This window comes from Bufo gargarizans, chromosome 1 (genome assembly GCF_014858855.1).
Source record: "Bufo gargarizans isolate SCDJY-AF-19 chromosome 1, ASM1485885v1, whole genome shotgun sequence".
In the NCBI taxonomy this organism is placed as follows: domain Eukaryota; kingdom Metazoa; phylum Chordata; class Amphibia; order Anura; family Bufonidae; genus Bufo; species Bufo gargarizans.
In genome coordinates this window covers 477,478,698-477,503,877 of record NC_058080.1, presented here as the reverse complement: position 1 = coordinate 477,503,877, position 25,180 = coordinate 477,478,698, and the positions used below count along the sequence as shown (strand labels likewise).

Sequence of the window (25,180 nt, the reverse complement as noted above, 5' to 3'; positions counted from 1 at the left end):
ACAGGCCATCAATAGCAAATTCCTGAAAATCACTTTCATTTCCACTGCCTTATTCTCCACATAGGCTGCTCCTTCTCATCTGAGAGATTCCCCCCCGGTCAGATGCTGATGATCTATCCAGAGGATAGATCAGTTTAAACAAACTGCACATCCTCTTTTAGGCATCAGCCATAATATAAGAGTTGGCAAAGATTGATGTATAGTTTTAATAGTGTACAGGTAAAACAAATGAAGTGGGGGTTATTGATGGAGACATAACAAAGTCTGGAATTGTGGAATGACTTCTTCCTGACATACTATTATTAGCAGAGATTGTTTTATTTTCCCTAAACCATGTAAGACATATACATATTGCTTAAGTATTCCACTGTGTGGACTTAAAAGCTCGGATTTGTGATTATTACCCTATTAAATTGAGATATAGATATATAGTGAATTTGAGACTGAATTGCTTTTCAGAACCTGGTATTCATATGTGAATCATAATATGACAAAGATAATAAAGAGAACTTAAAAGATGAGATGTTCATGCTTCGACAGGTTAATGCTTAACTTGTAATTTGTTCTTTTTTTTTTTGTGACCCAGCCCACACATTATCTATCTATCCCAAAGCATACTGTCTGGAAGAAACCAGCTCTGCATTTCACGTGTTTGCCATGAAATTGCACATGCTTGGTTTGGGTTGGCCATTGGAGCACGTGATTGGACCGAAGAATGGTTAAGTGAAGGATTTGCGACACATCTAGAAGATGTATTCTTAGCAAAAGTCCTGAAGGTAATTTGCTACAAACCTGAAGTCTATGTGTGACAAAGGAGACTGAAATAAAGATGTCTTTCAGCAAATTGAGGTTATATGTCTATACTTTACAAGTTTGTATTATGTTTGTGATGGTTCTCATTTATCCAGGTCATGGTACTGTATATCAGTAGTTATAGGTCAGAGCAACTGGATTAGCATTTTTTATTCTTGAAGATTTTTCACAAGTCATCCGAATAATTGTTTCAAGGTTCACTGTCGTCCTTCTCTTTAGCAAATTTATATATCCACCAAATGAAAAATGATAAGACAATAGTAACAGGACTGATGCTATAGCTCTTGGAAGGGACACTAGCTCTGGTGTGGTAATCTATGCTGCAATACTCTGGAAAGTATGTTTTTTTTAATCTTACTAATATTTCTATATTATGTCTTTCCTTTGGTGGATATATATAGTTGAACCTGTTTTGTTGTATATATAATGCTTTTTTGGCTAAGTAGAAGGGCACATGCACAAGTTTTTATTGTGTGGACTACAATGATGAAGCACAAATGCTACTTTGGTTTGTTTAAAAGTATATATATATATATATATATATATATATATGGGATATAAAAAGTCTACACACCCCTGTAAAATGTCAGGTTTCTGTGCTGTAAAAAAATGAAACAAAGATAAATCATTTCAGAACTTTTTCCACCCTTAATATGACCTATAAACTGTACCACTCAATTGAAAAACAAGCTGAAATCTTTTAGGTGGAGGGAAAAAAACAAAAAAACTAAAATAATGTGGTTGCATAAGTGTGCACACCTCCTATAACTGGGGATGTAGCTGTGTTCAGAATTAAGCAATCACATTCAAAATCATGTTAAATAGGAGTCAGCATACACCTGCCATCATTTAAAGTGCCTCTGAATAACCCCTAATAAAGTTCAGCTGCTCTAGTTGGTCTTTCCTGAAATTTTCTTAGTCGCATCCCACAGCAAAAGCCATGGTCCACAGAGAGCTTCCAAAGCATCAGAGGGATCTCATTGTTAAAAGGTATCAGTCAGGAGAAGGGTACAAAAGAATTTTCAAGGCATTATATATACCATGGAACACAGTGAAGACAGTCATCATCAAGTGGAGAAAATATGGCACAACAGTGACATTACGAAGAACTGGACGTCCCTCCAAAATTGATGAAAAGACGAGAGGAAAACTGGTCTTGGAGGCTACCAAGTGGCCTACAGCAAGATCAAAGGAGCTGCAGGAATATCTGGCCAGTACCGGCTGTGTGGTACATGTGACAACAATCTCCCGTATTCTTCATATGTCTGGGCTATGGGGTAGAGTGGCAAGACGAAAGCCTTTTCTTATGAATAAAAACATCCAAGCCAGGCTACATTTTGCAAAAACACATCTGAAGTCTCCCAAAAGCATGTGGGACAAGGTGTTATGGTCTGATGAAACCAAGGTTGAACTTTTTGGCCATAATTCCAAAAGATATGTTTGCCGCAAAAACAACACTGCACATCATTAAAAGACCACCGTGAAGCATGGTGGTGGCAGGGTCATGCTTTGGAGCTGTTTTTCTTCAGCTGGAACTGGGGCCTTAGTTAAGCTAGAGGGAATTATGAACAGTTCCAAATGCCAGTCAATATTGGCACAAAACCTTCAGGCTTCTGCTAGTAAGGTGAACATGAAGAGGAACTTCATCTTTCAGCATGACAACGACCCAAAGCATACATCCAAATTAACATATGAATGGCTTTACCAGAAGAAGATTAAAGTCTTGGAATGGCTCAGCAAGAGCCCAGACCTGAATCCGATTGAAAATCTGTGGGGTGATCTGAAGAGGGCTGTGCACAGGAGATACCCTCGCAATCTGACAGATTTGGAGTGTTTTTGCAAAAAGAGTTGGCAAATCTTGCCAAGTCAAAATGTGCCATGCTGATAGACTCATACCCAAAAAGACTGAGTGCTGTAATAAAATCAAAAGGTGCTTCAACAAAGTATTAGTTTATGGATGTGCACACTTATGCAACCATATTATTTTATTTTAATATTTGTATCTTCCCTCTACCTAAAAGATTTCAGTTTGTTTTTGAAATTGAGTTGTACAGTTTATAGGTCACGATAAAGGTGGAAAAAGTTCTGAAATTATTTATCTTTGTCTCATTTTTTACAGCACAGAAACCTGACATTTTAACAGGGGTGTGTAGACTTTTTATATCTACTGTATATATAGGTGTAGTTCATAGAAATATCTTGTTTGTCAGGTCATACACCCTCACCCCTTTGTCTGTTTGCTCAAGCTGTGCAAATGATGACTTTGAAACCACCATCCTTCCATTTGTCTCACTGTACAGAAGTATGCCTGCAGAACATTTGTCCACAACTGTAGATCAGTAAATGCTCTTACTACAGGGGTAGGCAAATACAAGACATCATAATGTGGAGTATAGGACAGAAAAATGTTGGTATTGGTGCTGCTCCTCAAACCTCCACCCCAATGCAAGGGAAAGGGACCACAGCAAATTTAGATAAAGTCATAGCAGTTATGAACATTTCATAATAACAGTCTTTATTACAGTTGAATTTTTTTTTTAAACCAATTAAAAATGAGTAGATGAGATGTACAGTGTATAAGGCACCAGACAGATACGCGTCTACCAGCCACAGACTGGGTAAAATAATCAATAGCAAAGCAGACTTACTGCATAAAAAATAACATAGTCTGGATACCGACCAACAAGACAGTCATACTCCTTTGTACAGTATGTCACCATTTACTTCTTCCAAGGTGCATCCATTTATCAGTGGCTTCATGATATACTAAAATATATCCCCTGACCCCCTACCTTGCATTTCCTGCATACCTTCCTACATGGCAAAAATTCATTATTCATGAAGAACTATCTTGGACTGGTGACAGTCACCTGGATTATCAATAAGAGCTACAATAATATCTAAGAAATTGCTTGCCAAAAACGTCATTAAACTAATAAGGTGAATTTTTTGTGACCATGGTGTTTTGCTAGTACAGAGACCCATTGTTATACTGGTGGCGCATGCCTGCCACCTCACCGTTCCCACCATGTATGGCTGCTGGAGCACTCACCTGCTCTCCCCTGCTACTTTCTCCATCAGAACTGGCCACCAGAGAAGCACTGCACACCACTCCACAAAGGCTGAGGCCTGCTCTACCTCTCTTATCTATGCCTCTTTCTGTATTTGGCCCTTCTCTACCTGAACTGACCTCTGCCTGTCCCTTATTTTGACCCTATGCTGCCCGATCTTCCCTTTGCATTTTTTTACTGTATTGATCATATGCTGCCTGCCCTACCCTTGGCTTGTTTCCTGATCCTTTGGTGCCCCGCATTGGTGTCTTTTGACAACACCAGGCACTCCCACCAATCAGGTGTTTAAAGAGGAGGTGTTGCTCCATGTGAGCACTGCTTTCTCATCATTACACTATGGGTTGTCTCTCCTGTGGAGGTGACGTAGTATAATTGCAAGTACTCGCTCTATTCAACTGAATGGAGAAAGCACTTGTGATTACACTGCACTTCCAAGACGTTGGGCAGTGTAATGAAGAGGAAGCAGTGCTCGCATGGAGCAACACCTCCTCTTCAAACAGTTGTTAAGACATTAGGATAGGTCATCAATATAAACTATCCTGAGGTAAGGTCATCAATATAAACTGCCTGCACAAACCCTTTAAGAGTTGACAAAAAAATGAATTGCTATGAATGCTGATGCCTAAAGCTGTGTTTTTATCCAGACCAAAGTCCATTTCAAGATGAAACAGAAGAGGGGGAGGGGGGGTTATGTTGGATCCTTTTACTTGTGACTCAGCTGCACTATTTTTATGATGTTAGATACTTGCCAGAACATACAAGCCCTGTCCTTTTATAATGGAATTTCACTTGTCTGTGGGAATACTGAATGATAGCTATCAGGGGCGTTGCTAGGGTCTCAAAAGACCCGGGGCCCAAGCCCCAATAAATATGGCTCAGTTCTCTAAGTCGTCCCCCCTCCCTCCACACACCGCATTTTGCTGTACTTTCTATACAACAGCACATACCTCTCACATTCAGGGCCTCCCAGGTGACGTCTCCTCAGATGTAGATCTTCTCTGCCATCATCTTCTCCATTTGGTCCGTACAACTTCACTCAGCCACCTCGTCTCTGCAGAGTGTGACACACACAGACATCTTAGCTTCCTCACATTTCTATCATCATCCCCCAACCTGGAGTCCCAACAGTGTTATCCCGCTGCCCGCTGTGCCCCCCAATACTCCCAGATTCTATCCTGAGGAAAAATTTGTGCCCCCAGGCCCATAGTAATACTGCCCCCTACAGTGCCCCCAACTGTAATAATGCTCCCCAAGAGTGCCCCCATTAGTAGAAGAGCCCTCCAGTATTAATAATACCCTAACAGAGCCCCCAGTACAAATAGGGCCCCCTATTGTTCCCCCAGTGGTAATGAAGCTCTCTACAGACCCCTCAGTAGTAATAAGGCCCCACATAGTACTCTTAGGAGAAAAAAGGCTTATCTATAAGTCCCTCCTATAGAGACCCCAGTAGTAATAAGAATGCCTAATGTCTCCGGGATTTGCAGTGCCCCCTGTTGTTATATTCCCGCCTCTACCATACAGTCCTATATAAATAACATCACACCAGCTCTCCAGACCCCTCCAATATACAGTCCTATGTAAATAACATCCCTATCTATCTACAGCCCCCTCTAAATTACAGTCCCATGTAAATAACATCACCTCCTCCCCAGCTGCATTTAACATACAGTCCCAATTAAATAATATCACCCCCTCCCCAGATGCCTCCAACATGCCTTCCCATGTAAACATCACCCCCTCAACATTCAGTCCCATGTAAATAACATCATTCCCCCCACCAGCCGCCTTCAACATCCAGTCCCATGTAAATTACATCACTCTGCCACAGTCCCCTCCAACATACAGTCCTATATAAATAACATTACTCCCTCCTACAGCCACTATAAACATACAGTCCCATGTAAATAACATGACCCCCTCCCCAGCCACCTCTAACACACAGTTCCATATAAATAACATCTTTCCCTTCAGCCCTAACATACAGTCCCAGTTAAATAACCACAACTCCCAGCATTGCTCTGCCTCTCTCTTTACTTACCTCTCCTGTTGTAGCAGACATCACCTCAACTTCTTCCCCTCGTCACTGCTGCCCTCTCCTGCACTGGTCACATGATGTGACATCATCGCAAGTCCTTCTCAAACACTGACTGTTTTACTGGTCACATGACCTGTGATGTCACCACAGGTCCTTCAGCTCTTCCACCGCATTAGATTCCGTTGTATTGCCATCCTGTGGATGGCAATACAGTTGTATCTAGCAGGCAGGCCGGACATTCATGGCCTAGGACAAAACATCAGTGGCCCAGGCCTCGAATGTTTTAACCTAGCAAAGCCCCTGATAGCTATATTTTAAAATAACATGTTTTGATGTTCATGGCCCATATTTCCACTTGGAAGCACTGGTATCTGACTCACTTATTGTACTGTCACACGTTAATAAGTTTGGATCTAGGGCAGATATATCTTTATGCCTTCCCACTGTTTTGGCAATAGAAACAACGTTGTTAAAACTAATTACTTTATAGCTTGTCTGCTGTTTGAAATGAAAGGATATGGACACTAATTCATTTATTTTGTGGAGAAAATAATTTCTCCAATTGGTTCTATTTATCTATCTTTCTTCATTTTTGTTCTACAGCCTGCTGTGCTTCCTATGCACAGCAGGCTGCTCTCAGTGAGTTTACAGAGAATCCGTCATCTGACTGATTTTCTGTAAGTCCCCCTGTGTGCACACGGGAGCGCGCACTGTCTCCCCCCCCCCCCCCCCTCAGTCAGGAGCCTTGTATCAGAAGCTGCCAGGCCCGACACACATGAAGGCACGCCGTTCTTCCAATAAGCCCCGCCTCTCACAGACATCTCTCTCACGAGGAGCAGCTCCAGACTACATTGTGGCTACAGGACCTGTGGTGATGTCACAGTCATGTGATCAGCCATGTGTGTGGGAGGAGTTAGGGTAACACAGGCCCTTGTAAGACTGTGCTGGTGGAGACTGCAGAGGTACTTTATGTATGGAAGGTGTGTATGAAGCAGGGCTATGTCAGTGTAACCAGTCTATTGTATAGTTTTATGTGTGTAATGTGCACACAGTAGTTCTATCTGTGTAATGGACATGTAGTAGAGCTGTGTGTTCAATGTGTATATAGTAAACTATCTGTGTAATGGGCATGTGGTAGAGCTATGTATGTAATATGTATATAGTAGTGTCAGGTGGTCACTATGTATGGCAGCGTCAGGTGGGCGCAGTGTATGGCAACGTCAGGTGGGCGCTGTGTATGGCAGCGTCAGGTGGGCCTGTGTATGGCGGCATCAGGTGGGCCCTGTGTATGGCGGCATCAGGTGGGCCCTGTGTATGGCAGTGTCAGGTTGGCCCTGTGTAAGGCCGGGTCAGATGGGCGCAGTGTATGGCAGCGTCAGGTGGGCGCAGTGTATGGCAGCGTCAGGTGGGCCCTGTGTATGGCAGCGTCAGGTGGGCCCTGTGTATGGCAGCGTCAAGTGGGCCCTGTGTATGGCAGCGCAAGGTGGGCCCTGTGTATGGCAGTGTCTGGTGGGCCCTGTGTATGGCAGCGTCAGGTGGGCGTTGTGTATGGCTACTTCAGGTGGGCCCAGCGTATAGCAGCATCAGGTGGGTGCAGTGTATAGCAGCGTCAGGTGGGCGCAGTGTATGGCAGCGTCAGGTGGGCGCAGTGTATGGCAGCGTCAGTCCTATATAAATAACATCACTCCCTCCTACAGCCACTATAAACATACAGTCCCATGTAAATAACATGACCCCCTCCCCAGCCACCTCCAACACACAGTTCCATGTAAATAACATCTTTCCCTTCAGCCCTAACATACAGTCCCAGTTAAATAACCATAACTCCCAGCATTGCTCTGCCTCTCTCTTTACTTACCTCTCCTGTTGTAGCAGACATCACCTCAACTTCTTCCCCTCTTCACTGCTGCCCTCTCCTGCACTGGTCACATGATGGTGACATCATCGCAAGTCCTTCTCAAACACTGACTGTTTTACTGGTCACATGACCTGTGATGTCACGACAGGTCCTTCAGCTCTTCCACCGCATTAGATTCCGTTGTATTGCCGTCCTGTGGATGGCAATACAGTTGTATCTAGCAGGCAGGCCGGACATTCATGGCCTAGGACAAAACATTAGTGGCCCAGGCCTCGAATATTTTAACCTAGCAACGCCCCTGATAGCTATATTTTAAAATAACATGTTTTGATGTTCATGGCCCATATTTCCACTTGGAAGCACTGGTATCTGACTCACTTATGGTACTGTCACACGTTAATAAGTTTGGATCTAGGGCAGATATATCTTTATGCCTTCCCACTGTTTTGGCAATAGAAACAACGTTGTTTTCTTCCTATGAATCAAAACTAATTACTTTACAGCTTGTCTGCTGTTTGAAATGAAAGGATATGGACACTAATTTATTTATTTTGTGGAGAAAATAATTTCTCCAATCGGTTCTATTTATCTATCTTTCTTCGTTTTTGTTCTACAGCCTGCTGTGCTTCCTATGCACAGCAGGCTGCTCTCAGTGAGTTTACAGAGAATCCGTCATCTGACTGATTTAGTCCCCCTGTGTGCACACTGGAGCGCGCACTGTCTCCCCCTCCCCCCCCCCCTCAGTCAGGAGCCTTGTATCAGAAGCTGCGAGGCCCGACACACATGAAGGCACGCCGTTCTTCCAATAAGCCCCGCCTCTCACAGACATCTCTCTCACGAGGAGCAGCTCCAGACTACATTGTGGTTACAGGACCTGTGGTGATGTCACAGTCATGTGATCAGCCATGTGTGTGGGAGGAGTTAGGGTAACACAGGCCCTTGTAGGACTGTGCTGGTGGAGACTGCAGAGGTACTTTATGTATGGAAGGTGTGTATAAAGCAGGGCTATGTCAGTGTAACCAGTCTATTGTATAGTTTTATGTGTGTAATGTGCACACAGTAGTTCTATCTGTGTAATGGACATGTAGTAGAGCTGTGCGTCTGGTGGGCCCTGTGTATAGCAGCGTCAGGTGGGCGTTGTGTATGGCTACGTCAGGTGGGCCCAGCGTATAGCAGCATTAGGTGGGTGCAGTGTATAGCAGCGTCAGGTGGGCGCAGTGTATGGCAGCGTCAGGTGGGCGCAGTGTATGGCAGCGTCAGGTGGGCCCTGTGTATGGCAGCGTCAGGTGGGGGTTGTGTATGGCAGCGTCAGGTGGGTGCTGTGTATGAAATCACTGCATATATAGATAGGGTAAGGTAAATAAACAACAATTATTACTGAAGCTAGTAAATGTACCCTTTAAAACGTCACTTTTAATAAATATGAATAAAATAGAACCCACAAAGGTATAGACAAACAAATAGACGTAATGGATGATAGGATAATTAGGACCGATAGCCCAGTGGGTCTGTATACAATAATTAGAGGCAAAGTAAGGTTACCGCTATGCGGTTATTCACGGTTCCGTAGATTGAAAATTGAATTACTTCTCTCGACACCGTAAATTATAGGTGGGATAAACTGGAACAGGATTGGTCCAGAATAGGATCAGCAGTTCATCCTGGATATCCGTTGATGATAAATCGAGGTAACCCAGTAGAAAAGATGAAACGATGAAGACAACTGATGGTGTATTTCCATAGATAGGCGGACAATGGAATAACTGACCCTAACAGCCTATACTATCCCTACCTAAAGCAGGACAGAACCCCCATGGGGAGAACTATCCAACCTATTAATGTAGCCCCTGGAATTAGACTCCCTGCCTGGATATCCCATGCACGGATGCCCAATATAAATGATAGAAGTCCACTGGGTGGCCCAGTATCCGAATCTCCCGACGCGTTTCCCCAGCTTCGATGCGAAGGTTCATCAGGGGAGAAAATAACAACTAGCACTGTGGCTAAGGCGATAATGGCCAATGTGATGACCAGCCAACGGTAACCTTACTTGTTTTTGCCTCCAATTATTGTATATATTCCCACTGGGCTATCGGTCCTAATTATCCTATCATCCATTACTTCTATTTGTTTGTCTATACCTTTGTGGGTTCTATTTTATTCCTATTTATTAAAAGTGACGTTTTAAAGGGTACAATTACTAGCTTTAGTGATATGGGTGCTGTGTATGGCAGAGTCAGGTCTGCCCTGTGTATGGCATTGTCAGGTGGGCCCTGTGTATGGCAGTGTCAGCTGGGACCTGTGTATGGCATCGTCAGGTGGGCCCTGTGTATGGCAGCATCAGGTGGGTGCAGTGTATGGCAGCGCCAGGTGGGCGCAGGTATAGCAGCATTAGGTGGGCGCAGTGTATGGGAGCGTCAGGTGGGCGCAGTGTATGGCATAGTCAGGTGGGCCCTGTGTATGGCAGCGTCAGATGGGCGCAGTGTATGGGAGCGTCAGGTGGGCGCTATGTATGGCAGCATCAGGTGGACCTGTGTATGGCGGCGTCAGTTGGGCCCTGTGTATGGCAGTGTCAGGTTGGCCCTGTGTATGGCAGCGTCAGGTGGGCGCAGTGTATGGCAGCGTCAGGTGGGCGCTGTGTATATCAGCAGTGGTATTATGTTTAGTGTAGAGGCCAGAAGAAGCGCAGGTGCGCGAAACTGCCATCGCCAGCTGATCACTCAGTGCTCTTACGCCTTTGTCCGCCCCAGCCCTTGTAACCTTATCTCAAGTGAAATAAAGAAGCATATTTCTGCAATTGGTGAGTGCCGCTATTATTTCTTTTCTTTGGATCGTACCTTATGTTTAGTGTATGATGTTGGATAAATGTAAAATTGTCTACATTTATTTCTGCATGGGAGACTAGCAATGGTTTCACTACAGAAATATCAGCCTCATAACGTAATGTGGGCCTATGAATTATATATATGTTAATTACAGCTAAATTTGTACTCCTCCTCAGCTAAAAATACAAAATTGTTCAGAGGAGTATTTTTACTCTTTTTGAAAAAATGTAGTGCAACCTCTGCTGTCAGCTGTAACATACAGCTGACAGTCTGCTGACAAACTGCATACATAACCCCTTCCATGCCATGGTCCTTAGGGACCGTTGTATAGAAGGGGCTAACCATCGGGCCGCTGCTCTCCCTCCCCCTTCAGTGTTTTGCAGTGAATTGTAGAGGTATCACACCCACTGGATTTTCAAGAACCAAGCGGGTATGAGTCAATAAGTTTATAAAAAAGTTTAAAAAAACTTCTTCCTATATCCGCACATATAATTGGTTAAAAATGTAAAAAAGAAAAAACACTAAACATGTTTGGTATTTCTGCGTCCGTAACCACCTGATCTTTAAAAGGATCATATACTTTTACCTCACGGTGAATGCCATAAAAAAATAAAATTGCAATTTTGCCCACCGCTCTTCCCAGAAAATGGTATAAGAAGTGATCAAGAGTCATATGTACCCCAAAATAGTACCAATCAAACAATCATCTCATCCCTCAAAAATTGAGCCCCTACCTAAGACAATCACCCAAAACATGATTTTTTTTGTTTCAAAAATGCTTGTTTCAAAAATACTCTTATTGTGTAAAACCAAAATATATTATATAAAAAAAACATTTTAGGTATTGCCGCATCCGTAACAATCTGCTGTATAAAAAATATCACATGTGCTAACTCGTCTGGTGAACGCTGTAAGAAACTAAAATGAAAAATGTGATAGAAAAGCTTTTTTATCACCTTACATCACAAAAAGTGTAATACCAAGTGATCAAAAAGTCACATGTGCCCTAAAATGGTACCAATCAAACAATCATCTCATCCCACAAAAAAATGAGATGCTACCTAAGACAATCACCCCAATTTTTTTTTAAAAAATTCCAGAAAATGGAAACACAAAAACATGATTTTTAAAAAAAAAATGCTTTTATTATGGTAAATTAATTTAAAAAAATGCACATATTAGGCATCACTGTGTCTGTAACAACCTGCTCTATAAAAAAAAAGTATGTGATCTAACCCGTCTGGGGAACGCTGTAAAAAAAAAAAAGGACAAAAAAAATAATTTTTTATCACTTTAAATCACAAAAAGTATATTACCAAGCAATAAAAACTTCACATGTGCCCCAAAATGGTACCATCAAACCATCATCTCTTCCCTCAAAAAATTAGACTATACCCTAGACAATCGCCCAAAAAATTGGCTTTCAAAAAATGGAAATACATAAACCTGATTTATTTTTCAAAACTTTTTTTATTGTGTAAATAAAAAAATAGACATATTAGGTATCACCGTTTCGTTACGACTTGCTCTATAAAAATATCACATTATCTACTCTGTAAACATTGTAAAAAACAAAAAAATAAAAACTGTGCCAGAACAGCCATTTTTTGGTTACCTTGCCTCACAAAAAGCGTAATATATACACACACACACACACACACAATGCACAACTACTTGTAGTGTTGAGTGAAACACAAGTTCACTCAACACTAGTTGCAACATTTTAGCTCATAGCTTGAAAAAAGGCTGAAATGAGCTGAAAACATTGCGACCACAGGATGAATAAAGTGTTTTAGAGTGCTGTCATTTTTATATATATATACAGTATATATGTCATTTATCAAACTGGTGTTAAGTAGAACTGGCTTAGTTGTCCATAGCAACCAATCAGATTCCACCTTTCATTTTTCACAGCTTTGTTGGAAAATAAAAGGAGGAATCTGATTGGTTGCTATGGGCAACTACACCAGTTCTACTTTACACCAGTTTTGATAAATCTCCTCCACTGTGTACTTCTATGTGTACATAGCATTGTGTTGTCACACTGTACTAATCTGTGTGGGAGAAGTGACCGCTCACTGTGCGGACTGCACACAATACTGTATTCAGAAGAGAGTAGTGAGAGTAGTGAGAGCGTCAGTAATGGAATCTCTATATCTGGTTTATAACGCCATAATTAGAGATCATCAAATTTCATATTTAGAAATTTGTTCACACTTCGTTTGGTGGTAAAAGGTGAATTGCGTTATAGATTCCTTTACCGCGGACCATAACGCAATTCTATGCCGAACTGCATAACAGAATGCCTTTAGAGGCATTCCGTTATTCATTCCGTCATAATAGAAGTCTATGGGCTGCAAAACGGATCTGTCCCGTTTCCGTTATGCAGGGGAGGACAGAAGAGCATTTCTGAGAGCATGTGAAGCAAAGCTGATACCAGTAAACAAACAAGTGCCATTTTATTATGTGCTGCATTACGGTCAGATATGGGGTTATTGATTTTTAGTGCACAAAGGTGTCCATAGCCTTTAATTTTTACTTGTCTGTTTTCATGCCATAAAAAAATAAAATTGCAATTTTGCCCACCGCTCTTCCCAGAAAATGGTATAAGAAGTGATCAAGAGTCATATGTACCCCAAAGTAGTACCAATCAAACAATCATCTCATCCCTCAAAAATTGAGCCCCTACCTAAGACAATCACCCAAAACATGATTTTTTTTGTTTCAAAAATGCTTGTTTCAAAAATACTCTTATTGTGTAAAACCAAAATATATTATATAAAAAAAACATTTTAGGTATTGCCGCATCCGTAACAATCTGCTGTATAAAAAATATCACATGTGCTAACTCGTCTGGTGAACGCTGTAAGAAACTAAAATGAAAAATGTGATAGAAAAGCTTTTTTATCACCTTACATCACAAAAAGTGTAATACCAAGTGATCAAAAAGTCACATGTGCCCTAAAATGGTACCAATCAAACAATCATCTCATCCCACAAAAAAATGAGATGCTACCTAAGACAATCACCCCAATTTTTTTTTTTTAAATATGGCTTTTAGAAAATGGAAACACAAAAGCATGATTTTTTTTTAAAAAAATGCTTTTATTATGGAAAATAATTTAAAAAAATGCACATATTAGGCATCACTGTGTCTGTAAAAGGTGAATTGCGTTATAGATTCCTTTACCGCGGACCATAACGCAATTCTATGCCGAACTGCATAACAGAATGCCTTTAGAGGCATTCCGTTATTCATTCCGTCATAATAGAAGTCTATGGGCTGCAAAACGGATCTGTCCCGTTTCCGTTATGCAGGGGAGGACAGAAGAGCATTTCTGAGAGCATGTGAAGCAAAGCTGATACCAGTAAACAAACAAGTGCCATTTTATTATGTGCTGCATTACGGTCAGATATGGGGTTATTGATTTTTAGTGCACAAAGGTGTCCATAGCCTTTAATTTTTACTTGTCTGTTTTCATGTCATTTGATATAATGTTTTATTGTTCTTAATACCTTTGATTTGAATTTGTAAAGTGCATTATTTTCCTAATTTGCATAATTTTATGTCAGATATAAACCATCTGCTCAGATTTACCTATGTTGTACAGCTCATGAGTGCTTTACTGTAAATGCCTTTTAAATCCATAATAAACCTTGCTTTTGAGATGTTGTCTTGAATGGGGGACTCCAGGTCTGTACATAAAAATCCTCTTTCAGAACACACTGTGAGCAGTACTTACCCTCCCATCGCTCCACCAATTCCACAACCCAAGCTGGGATTATATGACTGCTGACTGGCTGCGGTTTCTTACTCTGTTGTTGGTACCGGATGTGCTCCTCTTTTTCCTGTTCAGCCGCATAATGTAGATTTAGCTGTACAAGAAGAAAGAGGAGCACATCTGGTTGCGGTGTCAGAGGAAGAGTCTTTAGCCAATCGGGCAGTCATGTGATCGCAGTAGGGATTGCAGAATTGTTCTAACGATGGAAGGGTAAGTACTGCTCATAGTGTCTTCTCTCGACAGGTTAGCTGAAAGAGGCTTTTAGGTACAGGCCCAGAGACTCCTTTAATGATCAAAAGCATTGGTGATCTATATACTTATATCATATTTTTTAAACTAATACATTCTGTATGTCCTCAGTCTGAGGCCTCGTTCACATCACCCTTTCTCCTTTCCATTCTCCGGCTCCGTTGAGGAGCAGGAGAACGGAAAGGACGGATTCTGCAGATAACTGAGACCTAACTGAGCGTAACGGAGCCTAAAGACCCCATAGACTATAATGGGGTCTGTTCGGTGTCCGCTCAGAACATGATTTTTGAGCGGAGATGAAAGTCCTGCATGCACCTAAGTTTCTGCAAACCACCGATTCTCTAATTCCCCAGGTCACCCTCCAGTTCACTCCATTGCAGCTTCGATATGCCCGTCTTATACAAAGGTACCCAAAATTGTACTCTTCATTCAGACGGAATTTTTATTTTAAAGAGGAGCTTTCACCTGAAAATGAAAGTTAAACTAAAGACATAGCCTTACTTACATGCCACCGGTATTGCTTATTCAGTCATTAATTTTTCAATCAGTGCCTCCGTTTGTCCGTGCTGCCCCCCGGAATATTTGCCGCCTTGTATGCTAATGAGCCATTCGGCTCAACTGGGCGGGCCTTCAAAAGTTCTCCCGGGCGTGTCATTCTTCTCTATGGCATGGAGCGCATCCAATCAGCGCACTCCTCTCTTAGCCAGGGAGAAGGTGCTCCAGTTCTTGCGAGATTCACGAGAACTGGAGCGATTTCATCCATCCGGAGCCGGCGCCATCTCCCGAGAACTGGAGCGTCTTCTCCCTGGCTAAGAGCGGAGCGTGCTGATTGGATGCGCTCCGTGCCAGGGAGAAGAATGACACGCCCGGGAGAACTTCTGAAGGCCCGCCCAGTTGTAGTATAACTGCTGACCGCAGTTCCTTTAGGCTCCATTTACACGTCCGCAATTCTTTCTTTCTTTCTTTCAAATCTTTGTTTATTTAGGCATAGCAAATAGTACAGGGCATACATTCCAGTTTGTGCATACACAACACATCAATCGAATATCATATAGGCAGTGTTACACCCCTGTACATCAAATGCCTGATACATCTGGACAGGCTATAAGCGTATCAGTTAAACGATTAAACAATAAAGTAAACATAAACAATAAACACAAAAAAGACACAAGTCGTGGATCACATATAAAGGGCAAGACAGTTTCGCTGCAGCTGGTTTGGTGAATTCAAATGAGCAAATTCCCTAATACATGCAGTGAGTTTACAATATAAAGTAGCCAATTTATTGGAGCTTGTCTGGAGAACATGGTAGTCAGGAAGAGCAGTCAGAGAGGGCCAGACCATGCGTGAAAGGATAGAATGCGAGTTATCTTACACGTTGGAGCTACACCAGGCAAACCAAGGTGCCCATTGTTTAAGATATTTATCATGAGTGAAGGTTTCCCAACTGGATAACTCCTCGAATCTACAAATCTCTCTAACTCCCTCTATCCACTCCCCTCTAGACGGAGGGTCTGTCGAAAGCCAGTGTCGTGGGATAAGGATCTTGGCTGCGGCTATTAGGTGAGAAACGAGCGAAATTTTGGTAAGAGGGTAGTCTTTAGTTGGCAGGTTCAGTAGGACAATCTTGGGAGTCAAAGGGGTACTTAAAGAGCAGATATCCTGTATGTCCTTAGACACCATTTCCCAAAACGCTGTGATTTCTGAGCATGTCCACCACACGTGGTAAGTCGTGCCCAAATCCTTGTTACATCTCCAGCAATATGGAGAGTAGGTGGGGTCTATTTTATGCAAAATAGCAGGTGTACGGTACCAATGGGTTACAAGTTTATAAGAGTTCTCTTGGATACGGACGCACCTAGAGAAGCCATGGGAATGGCTGAGAATGTCCCCTCTGTCCGTTGCCTCCAGAGAGTCGCCCAAATCTTTTTCCCATTGAGTGATAAACGGGGGAGTAAACTCGGAGCTAGCCTCCAGAGTTTTATTGTATGTTAATGAAAGAACTTTCTTCACTGGTGATGTTGTTGTCAGAAGGACATCATACCAGGAGGGGAGGTATGCCGTGTGGGTCATGTCTAGAAATTGCCTACAGAAAAAGCTGAAGTGGGCATAATGTAATGTGGACCAGCTATCTAACCTGAGTGACTCCAGGAGATCCTTTTCACATGGTACACGGTTGTTAGTCAGTACATCCCCAATAGTGTGGTTCCCTAGCCTCGACCACATGCTAAATGTATCTGAATATCCATGAAGCAGATAATATGGGAGGAGTTTGATCGGCATATAAGGCGATGGGCACGTCTGGAAACCCAAAAGATGTGACATCTTCTGCCAGGCTGAAAGGACACCTTGGTAGAAGGGTGAGGAATTCGACAAGACCCAGCGGTGCCGATGTGTGGGTGAACCAGAGACCCTCTTGACCTTCCAAATTCTAGCAATTTCAGTAGTGGTGAGAACTTGTCTCGCAATTTGACAGCCTAATTTGTGATTATTAGGGTTTAGTAGTTCTGAATGTAACACGTCCGCAATTCTGTTCCGTATTTTGCGGAACGGAATTGCTGACCTATTCATTTGTATGGGGCTGCACTATGTAACATAGTAACATAGTAACATAGTACATAAGGCCGAAAAAAGACATTTGTCCATCCAGTTCGGCCTGTTATCCCGCAAGTTGATCCAGAGGAAGACTCCTCTCTAGTAGCTGCCCGGATCTGAAATTGCGGATCTGAAATTGCGGATCCGCAATTCCGTTACTGAAAAAAATAGAACATGTCCTATTCTTGTCCGCAATTGCGGACAAGATTAGGCATTTTCTATTATAGTGCCGGCAATGTGCGGTTGGCAAAATGCAGAACGCACATTGCTGGTGTCTGTGTTTTGCGGATCCGCAAAACACATACGGATGTGTAAATGGTCCGTTAGTCTGTGTAGAGTTCTGAATAAATCAGAGAATGGGGAAAGGCTGAATGTAACAAAAAAAAATTCAAAATCCCAAATTAAAATAAAGGGTAACAATAAGGCTACTTTCACACTCGCGTTTGGTGCAAATCCGTCATGGATCTGCACAGACAGATCCGTTCAGATAATACAACCATCTGCATCTGTTCAGAACGGATCCGTTTGTATTATGTCTTATATAGCCAAGACAGATCCGTCTTGAACACCATTGAAAGTCAATGGATTATGGATCTGTTTTCTATTGTGCCAGATTGTGTAATTGAAAATGGATCCGTCCCTATTGACTTACATTGTGTGTCAGAACGGATCTGTTTGGCTCAGTTTCGTCAGACGAACACCAAAACGCTGCAAGCAGCCACGCCTCCAAAGCGGAATGGAGACTGATCGGAGGCAAACTGATGCATTCTGAGCGGATCCTTATCCATTCAGAATGCATTAGGGCAAAACTGATCCTGTTTTGGACCGCTTGTAAGAGCCCTGAACGGATCTCCCAAACGGAAAGCCAAAACGCCAGTGTGAAAGTAGACTAAAAAGAATTAGAAAGTACTGTAGAAATACTGTATTTCAGGTGATTACAGTATGTATGGCACACGTGATAAACATTGCATAGAATTCTATCTACCATTTATGAAAAACAGATTTCTAACCTAATTTCTTTCCTCCCATATCCAGAACTCTGATTGCTCTTAGATTAATGTTGCCAAATTAGAAGCAGTGCAAAGTGAGGCTCATCTGCCTGTTGTCCCCATCTTCATACTCAAGTGTTATCTCAGAGTACGTCACAACAATAACCCGCATTTAGCAAATACATGGAAACGCACCATTCTTTCTCCCGTGTCACTAACCAATTGTTTTCATTATACACAGCCACAGCATTGTGTTCTATAAATACAAGATGTAGTATTTGTGTCTCTGATGTTAATTGTTATGGCAGGAAATGTAGATTTAAGTGATTATATTTGAACAAAGGGGTATATACGCTTTGCAAGGAATTGGTTATAAAAATAAAAAAAAGGTTATAATTAAATTCAGCGTGTAACTAAAATGTTTTATATGATCAACTCGCAGAAATAATTTTCAATTTAACACTCAATTCTAATTGACATTAATGGGATCTTTAATATTAATGACAGTGTAATTGGCATTTTGGCATCTATCTTCCAGTTTTACTATGAATACACTGTAGTACTCTTCAGCTTCTTGAGCAGCTTTCTAACTTTTGTAACGTTTGATTGCAAAGGTTTACATTTTCTGTATTTCTGTATCCAATTTCTGTATTTACAGGATCGTTGGCTGTGGTATACTAAATGACACTCTAGTTACTGTTGGACAGTTACTTGTATATAAGGAAGCTGAATTAGACAGAACCCTTCACCATGAAATGCAGTGCAAGCTACAGATATCATGTTTTACAGCAGGTAGAGCTGAGCTTTTCAGTCTTTTCAGTGACTGTATACACACTTACACAGAGAATACTACTCTATCACTCACTAATAATAGTCGAGTGGGCCATCTTGAGTTCAGAAATAGAAGAGATTAAAATGGATCTAAATTATACGTTTTACTAAAACTTTCTCTAAAGATCTATCCGCTCAGTTTCTCCTGCTCTATAACATGCTTCCTGCAGATTGTACTGGACTTTTTGGTGACCAGTTCTCTTTAATGGCAATTTCCTCATACATTCCTAGCATTAAAAGTTGATACTATTATTGTCTATTATTGACTTGTATGGTCTTGCTGAATAGTTATCAGAGGAAGACTCCAAAGAACATCAAGATCTAAAAGCTCTTCTGCGATGGCGTCGTCTTAATGATGAGCTCAGCAATTCCCAAGAGGAACTACAAATACTAAGGTACAAACTTTATATTACGTTCACTCTTTGCTCTTCTATTTGCTTTACTCTTGGATGTGAGCTCAGTAATATTATACTACATGTTATCATGGGTATATGGGTATAGATATCTGTTAGTCCAATAGACATTGAATAGGGAAGAGTGCATGCATGACCATCGCTCAACTCAAATACGCGCTCGAGCTCCATGCTCGATTCTCCTTCCCCCACGTTTCGTGGCTGCTAAGCAGCTAATAAACGTGCAGGTAAGTACTGCCATCACTGTAATGCCAGTAGCCATGTTGGCTACTGGCATTACAGTGATTGGCTGGCCGGAACACGTCATCGGGTGCTATATAGCGGGTTTGGCTCATTGTGAGTCAGGGAGAGCTGTGCTTTAGGGAGGGACAGATAGTTTCGGGAGTGTGATCGCAACATATTCGATATAAAAACGTTTCAAAGACCCAAAAGTCCTTTTAAGGACTATTGTGTGTTGTGGCAGACTGGCAGCAATATGATTTATCCAGCAAATTATTCCCCCCGATAATTTACAATACTTTTTCGATAGAGGGTTTCTGCAGTGACTTGTGATATCTGTGCTGCAATACCTTCTGTGTGTCAGGGCCAGATAGTGGGAAAAATATTACTGACAACAAATATATATTTTCCATAATTTATCCACACTTTGCCTATAAATGGTGTCTGCAGTGAATTGTCACATCTGCGTTGCAAGCGTGTGTGTGTGTGTGTCAGGGCCAGATATTGGGAAAAATATTACTGACAACAAATATATATTTTCCATAATTTATCCACACTTTGCCTATAAACGGTGTCTGCAGTGAATTGTCACATCTGTGTTGCAAGCGTGTTTGTGTGTCAGGGCCAGATATTGGGAAAAATATTACTGACAACAAATATATATTTTCCATAATTTATCCATACTTTGCCTATAAACGGTGCCTGCAGTGAATTTTCAAATCTGGGCTGCAAGCGTGTGTGTGTGTCAGGGCCAGATAATGGGAAAAATATTACTGACAACAAATATATGTTTTCCATAATCCTTATAACATTTTAATATGAAGAAGGCGAGCATTAAGGGACGGGGAAGTGACCGTGATGCTGATGGTGCACACAGAGGCCGTGGCCCTGGGCACGGTGAAACCGTGCCTGCTGCCTGAGCACAAGAAAAAACAATCATCCAAGATACCTAGCTTCATGTCCCAGTTTGCAGGCCGGCGCAGGACACCACTCTTGAAGTCAGCCCAGTGCGAGCCGGTGGTCAGTTGGATTGCAGCAGATAGTGCTTCCAGTCGGTTAAGCACCACCCTGTTTTCCACCAATTCCAGTCTCAGTAGCCTAGAGTCTGGTCCACACAATCCTTATCCTGATCCTCCTTCCTCCCACCATTTACAGTCTGGCCAAACAAGTGATCCCACACTCGGATATTCGGGGACCTCTTTGCATCGCCATTAATTCATTTGGCCCTCTCGCCAAGCACGCTTGAAGAGGGACCTGAGATCTTGTGCCCTGATTCCCAACCTCTTGAGCATCCAGAGTCACAAGAACATGACGCTGGGGATTGGCAATTAGTGTGTAATGAGGTGGATGATGATGAGACACAGTTTAGTTGCCAATGACTCAACTGCAATTACTGCCTCAAGAGGTTGATGAAGAGGATGACAATCACTGAGGTTGTGGTTAGGTCAACAAATTAGGAGGATGATCAGAGTGAGGAAGTGGAAGAGGAGGTGCTGGACGACGAGGTCACTGACCCAACCTGGGAAGGTGGCAACAAGCGAGGAGAGCAGTACAGGGGGGGGGGGGGAGGGAATCTGCAGAACTGCAACAGGCTTGAAGAGGCAGTGGGATGGCAAAAGGTAGAAGGCGGGCACCACCGAACAGGCCCGCAACTGTTCCACGGAGCCCCCTCTTGCGTAAATCTCCTGTGCCAAGGGGTAGGTGTTCGGCAGTATGGCGGACGACAAAAGAATAGTTGTAACCTGTGCCACACTAAAATAAGCTGGGGCGTGAAAACTAGCAACCTCACCACCACCGGCATGATCCGCCACATGTCATCAAAGCACCCTAATAGGTGGGCCGAACGCCTGGGTCCACAATCTGTGTCTGCAGGTCACACCACTGCCTCCTCCTTTTTGGTTTTGTGCATAAAACCTTAATTAGATTGTGGGCCTGTTGATCACTTTAAGGCCTTTTAAGCAGCATCTGCAGCAGCATGGTGATAAAAATGAGTGGCAAGGTGACATACTGTGGAGATGGCAGCATGAGGAGGCCACATAGATGCAGAATTAAAAAATAATGGCTGCACACACTTATAAGCAGTAAAGCTGAGAAATAGGGATCATTCTAAATTCAAGTGGTATTATACCTACTATAAATGGATCAATGGAAGCTCTTAGCGCACATTTTGATCAAACTTGTGTCGGGCCCATCTACCAAGCGTCAAGGTGGCTTTCGCAGACGGGTCCCTTTCACTAATATACCGCCTCTCTTGGACTTATCCAAGTCCACATTATCAGGGCAGTGAAGGAACCAGCTACATTTGTACTTTGCTTAGAAGCCCCAGGCAGATGGGCGTATGCTCAGTCTAAAATAGTCGCGACCCTCAAATAAATATTACAAGAAAATTTAGACTGGCATATTCTTATTCATAGTCATAGGTGCATATCCATAAAGCAAACATAATTAATAAAAAAATAATGGCTGCACACACAAATAAGCAGTAAAGCTGGGAAATGTGGATCATTCTAAATTCAAGTGGTATTATACCTACAAATGTAGCTGGTCCCTTCACTGCCCTGATAATGTGGACTTGAATAAGTCCAAGAGAGGCGGTATATTAGTGATAGGGACCCGTCTGCGGAAGCCACCTTGACGCTTGGTAGATGGGCCGGACACAAGTTTGATCAAAATGTGCGCTAAGAGCTTCCATTGATCCATTTATAGTAGGTATAATACCACTTGAATTTAGAATGATCCCCATTTCCCAGCTTTACTGCTTATAAGTGTGTGCAGCCATTATTTTTTATTAATTATTTTTGCTTTATGGATATGCACCTATGACTATGAATAAGAATATAGCAGTCTAAATTTTCTTGTAATACTTAGTGGCACAATGACTGAGTCTGGATAAAAGACTAAGCCACAGATTGTTTCCATCTGCATCTTTCTAAACAATCTGTGGAGCTGTATGACGGTAACCTGCAGATTAATGCAGACCAGGGGCGTAGCTATAGGGGAAGCTGCATCTTTGGGACCCTGACCCAGAAGGGGCCCATCCAGGAGGAGGAGAACTAAAGGATTTGGTCAGGGCCCCCTCAACAGTATTACACAATGAAATTATATACAGTGACAGTATAGACAGTGTATAAAACGGATGTAACAGCTGCCAGCCCTGGTCTGAGAGAGCGATCTTTACTTGCCAAAGGAATGTGGGCGGCATGAAAGGAAGGGGTTGCTAAAAAATTACTGTGGAATGGAGCCCCATTTAAAAATTTGCTGTGGAGCCCAGTCATTTCTAGCTAAGCCACTGATGCAGCCCACAAAAGCAAGTTGGGTTTATCGATTCCAAAACCGTAATTAAATTGTGGGCCTGGTGATCACTTTAAGGCCTTTTAAGCAGCAGCAGCATGCTGATAAAAATGAGTGGCAAGCTGACATTGTCTGGAGATGGCAGCATGAGGAGGCCACATAGTGGCACAATGACAGAGTCTGGATAAGACTGAGGCCACAGATTGTTGAGAAAGCTGTTTGACGGTCACCTGCAGATTAATGCAGCCATCAAAATCAAGTTGGGTTTGCCAGTTCCACCTCAGCTCACCAGCAGGCCCGCACCTAAAATCTTTTACTGGGTCAGCTCACCTGCAGAACCGCAGTTCAATACTTTTACAGGGTCAGCTCAGCTGCAGACCCGCACCTAAAATCTTTTACAGGGTCAGCTCACCTGCAGGTCCGCAACTCAAATCTTTTACAGGGTCAGCTCACCTGCAGGCCACCAACTCATGCTGCCTTGCTTTGAAGTAGTAGCCGTAGCCGTATATCAGGCTCCCTCTCCGAAATCGAACATTGATTTCCCGTTACCGGTGGTCACCATGTTAGGCGCATAAAAGAACATCGAATGTTGATAGGGAAGATATCCAAATTGATCGTGGACATCACCCGGACTTGCGATCAGGCAGAAGTTATCTAGAGTCAACAAAGCGGCAGCAGAGCCTCTCCTGTATAACATTTCCTCATCCAAAATGCTGCAGTGACATTCCCTGTAATTTTGTATGACTTATTCCAATAACAGGGCATATTAAGGGTCCTGTATTGTTATTTATCGTCACTACCTCCACTAGTTGGGAGTGTGTGATTTGCACGCCACCCGCTTGCATTCCTTGGATGTGGTAGCTGTTTCTCAGGCTCCCTCTTCGGAATCAAACACTGATTCCCCGTTACCCGTAGTTTACAATGGTCTTGAGCTGACAATTACATCGAAAGTTGATAGGCCAGTCCGCCGAATGAATCGTCGCCGTCACGAGGACGTGCCATCGGCCCCAGGTTAACCAGAGTGACCAAAGCGGCAGCAGGCCACCGCCTATAATGTTTTAGATGGTCAGATCAGCAGGCCCTTGCTCCTAATGTTTTTGAGGCTCACCAGCAGGCCATCAATCATAATTTTTAAAGGGTGTGTATGATGCCCTCCTTTACGTGTAATAAAGGGTGTATCAGAGTGCCTCTTCCTTGTAATTTTCGGCAGCACTTGCACTTTATATACGAGTAAATATTCAAGAAAGAATGTTTTCTATAAATTTTTCCTCCAAAAATGTTTTCCTTGGTTTTCTGCGTAATATTGTCATTATGTAAAAGTGGCATACTATTTGGACAACATAGTTCCCAGCAGTAACCAGCGGGTCCAAGATGCATCCATACATCCTCCCCATGCTGTTACAGAACAATTTTGGTGGTGTTACCAACAATTTCTAAAATTTTCTTATGAACCATGGCACCCTCCCTTCTTCAGAGCAGGGGGTACCTGTTTTAATGCTCGGGTCCTCCCATTGACTTCCATTATACTCGGGTATAATGGAGCACCCGAATATCACGATGTGTTCGGCCCGAGCACTACGGTGCTCGATCAACATTAATCCCCACCACAAAGCTGGTGACCTTTCCTAAATTAACCTCCAGAAACCCCATTTAAATGTACTTTTCAAATAGTTTTGATTATATATAAATGATATATGTCTTTGCTGTACATTTCTGCGTGTCACTAGGTGTGGAGTCGTAAGCACATTGTATAACCTTGTTTTGGAAATAAAAGTTCTGTTTCTCTCTCGCAATCTTCAGTACCGCCCATGTCAAAGCTGTTCCAGTTATTGTTATTACTCAGTGATACTTGCACAAGTCACCCTTAATATGAAATACAATATGAAGGAAGTGAGTCTTTATTTACAGTTGATGCGCTCCTGGGCACTGCAGATAAATGCTGTCTTAATTACCAGTTTTGCCTCCCAGGTGCCTGAGTCTTACTCAACCACATACTAGTCTTATTTTACTAAGATCAAGTGGTAAAAGGTAACTAAAAAAAAACTGTGCATTTACTATTGTAACTTTGATCTCACACAGTCTGTGTTAGGATAGATATGTTTCTAGTATGTCTATATGGTTCATTACAGTCATGTTGGAAATTATAGAAAATATTTGAAAGCAGTGTAACGTTGAAGGAATTGTACAATGGCATCCAAGACAAAGATTC

General features: G+C 42.4%; 1 protein-coding gene across 2 annotated transcripts in view; it reads left to right on the top strand.

Moving 5' to 3' along the window:
* Positions 1-25,180, top strand: part of LOC122922787 (aminopeptidase O (putative)) — a 435,225-nt gene that overhangs the window by 155,748 nt on the left and 254,297 nt on the right. For both annotated transcript variants that reach the window (XM_044273518.1, XM_044273526.1), the window contains exons 7-8: positions 587-776; positions 19,337-19,443. In XM_044273518.1, the coding sequence (XP_044129453.1) occupies positions 587-776; positions 19,337-19,443 (297 nt within the window). The remainder of the gene's footprint in view (positions 1-586; positions 777-19,336; positions 19,444-25,180) is intronic.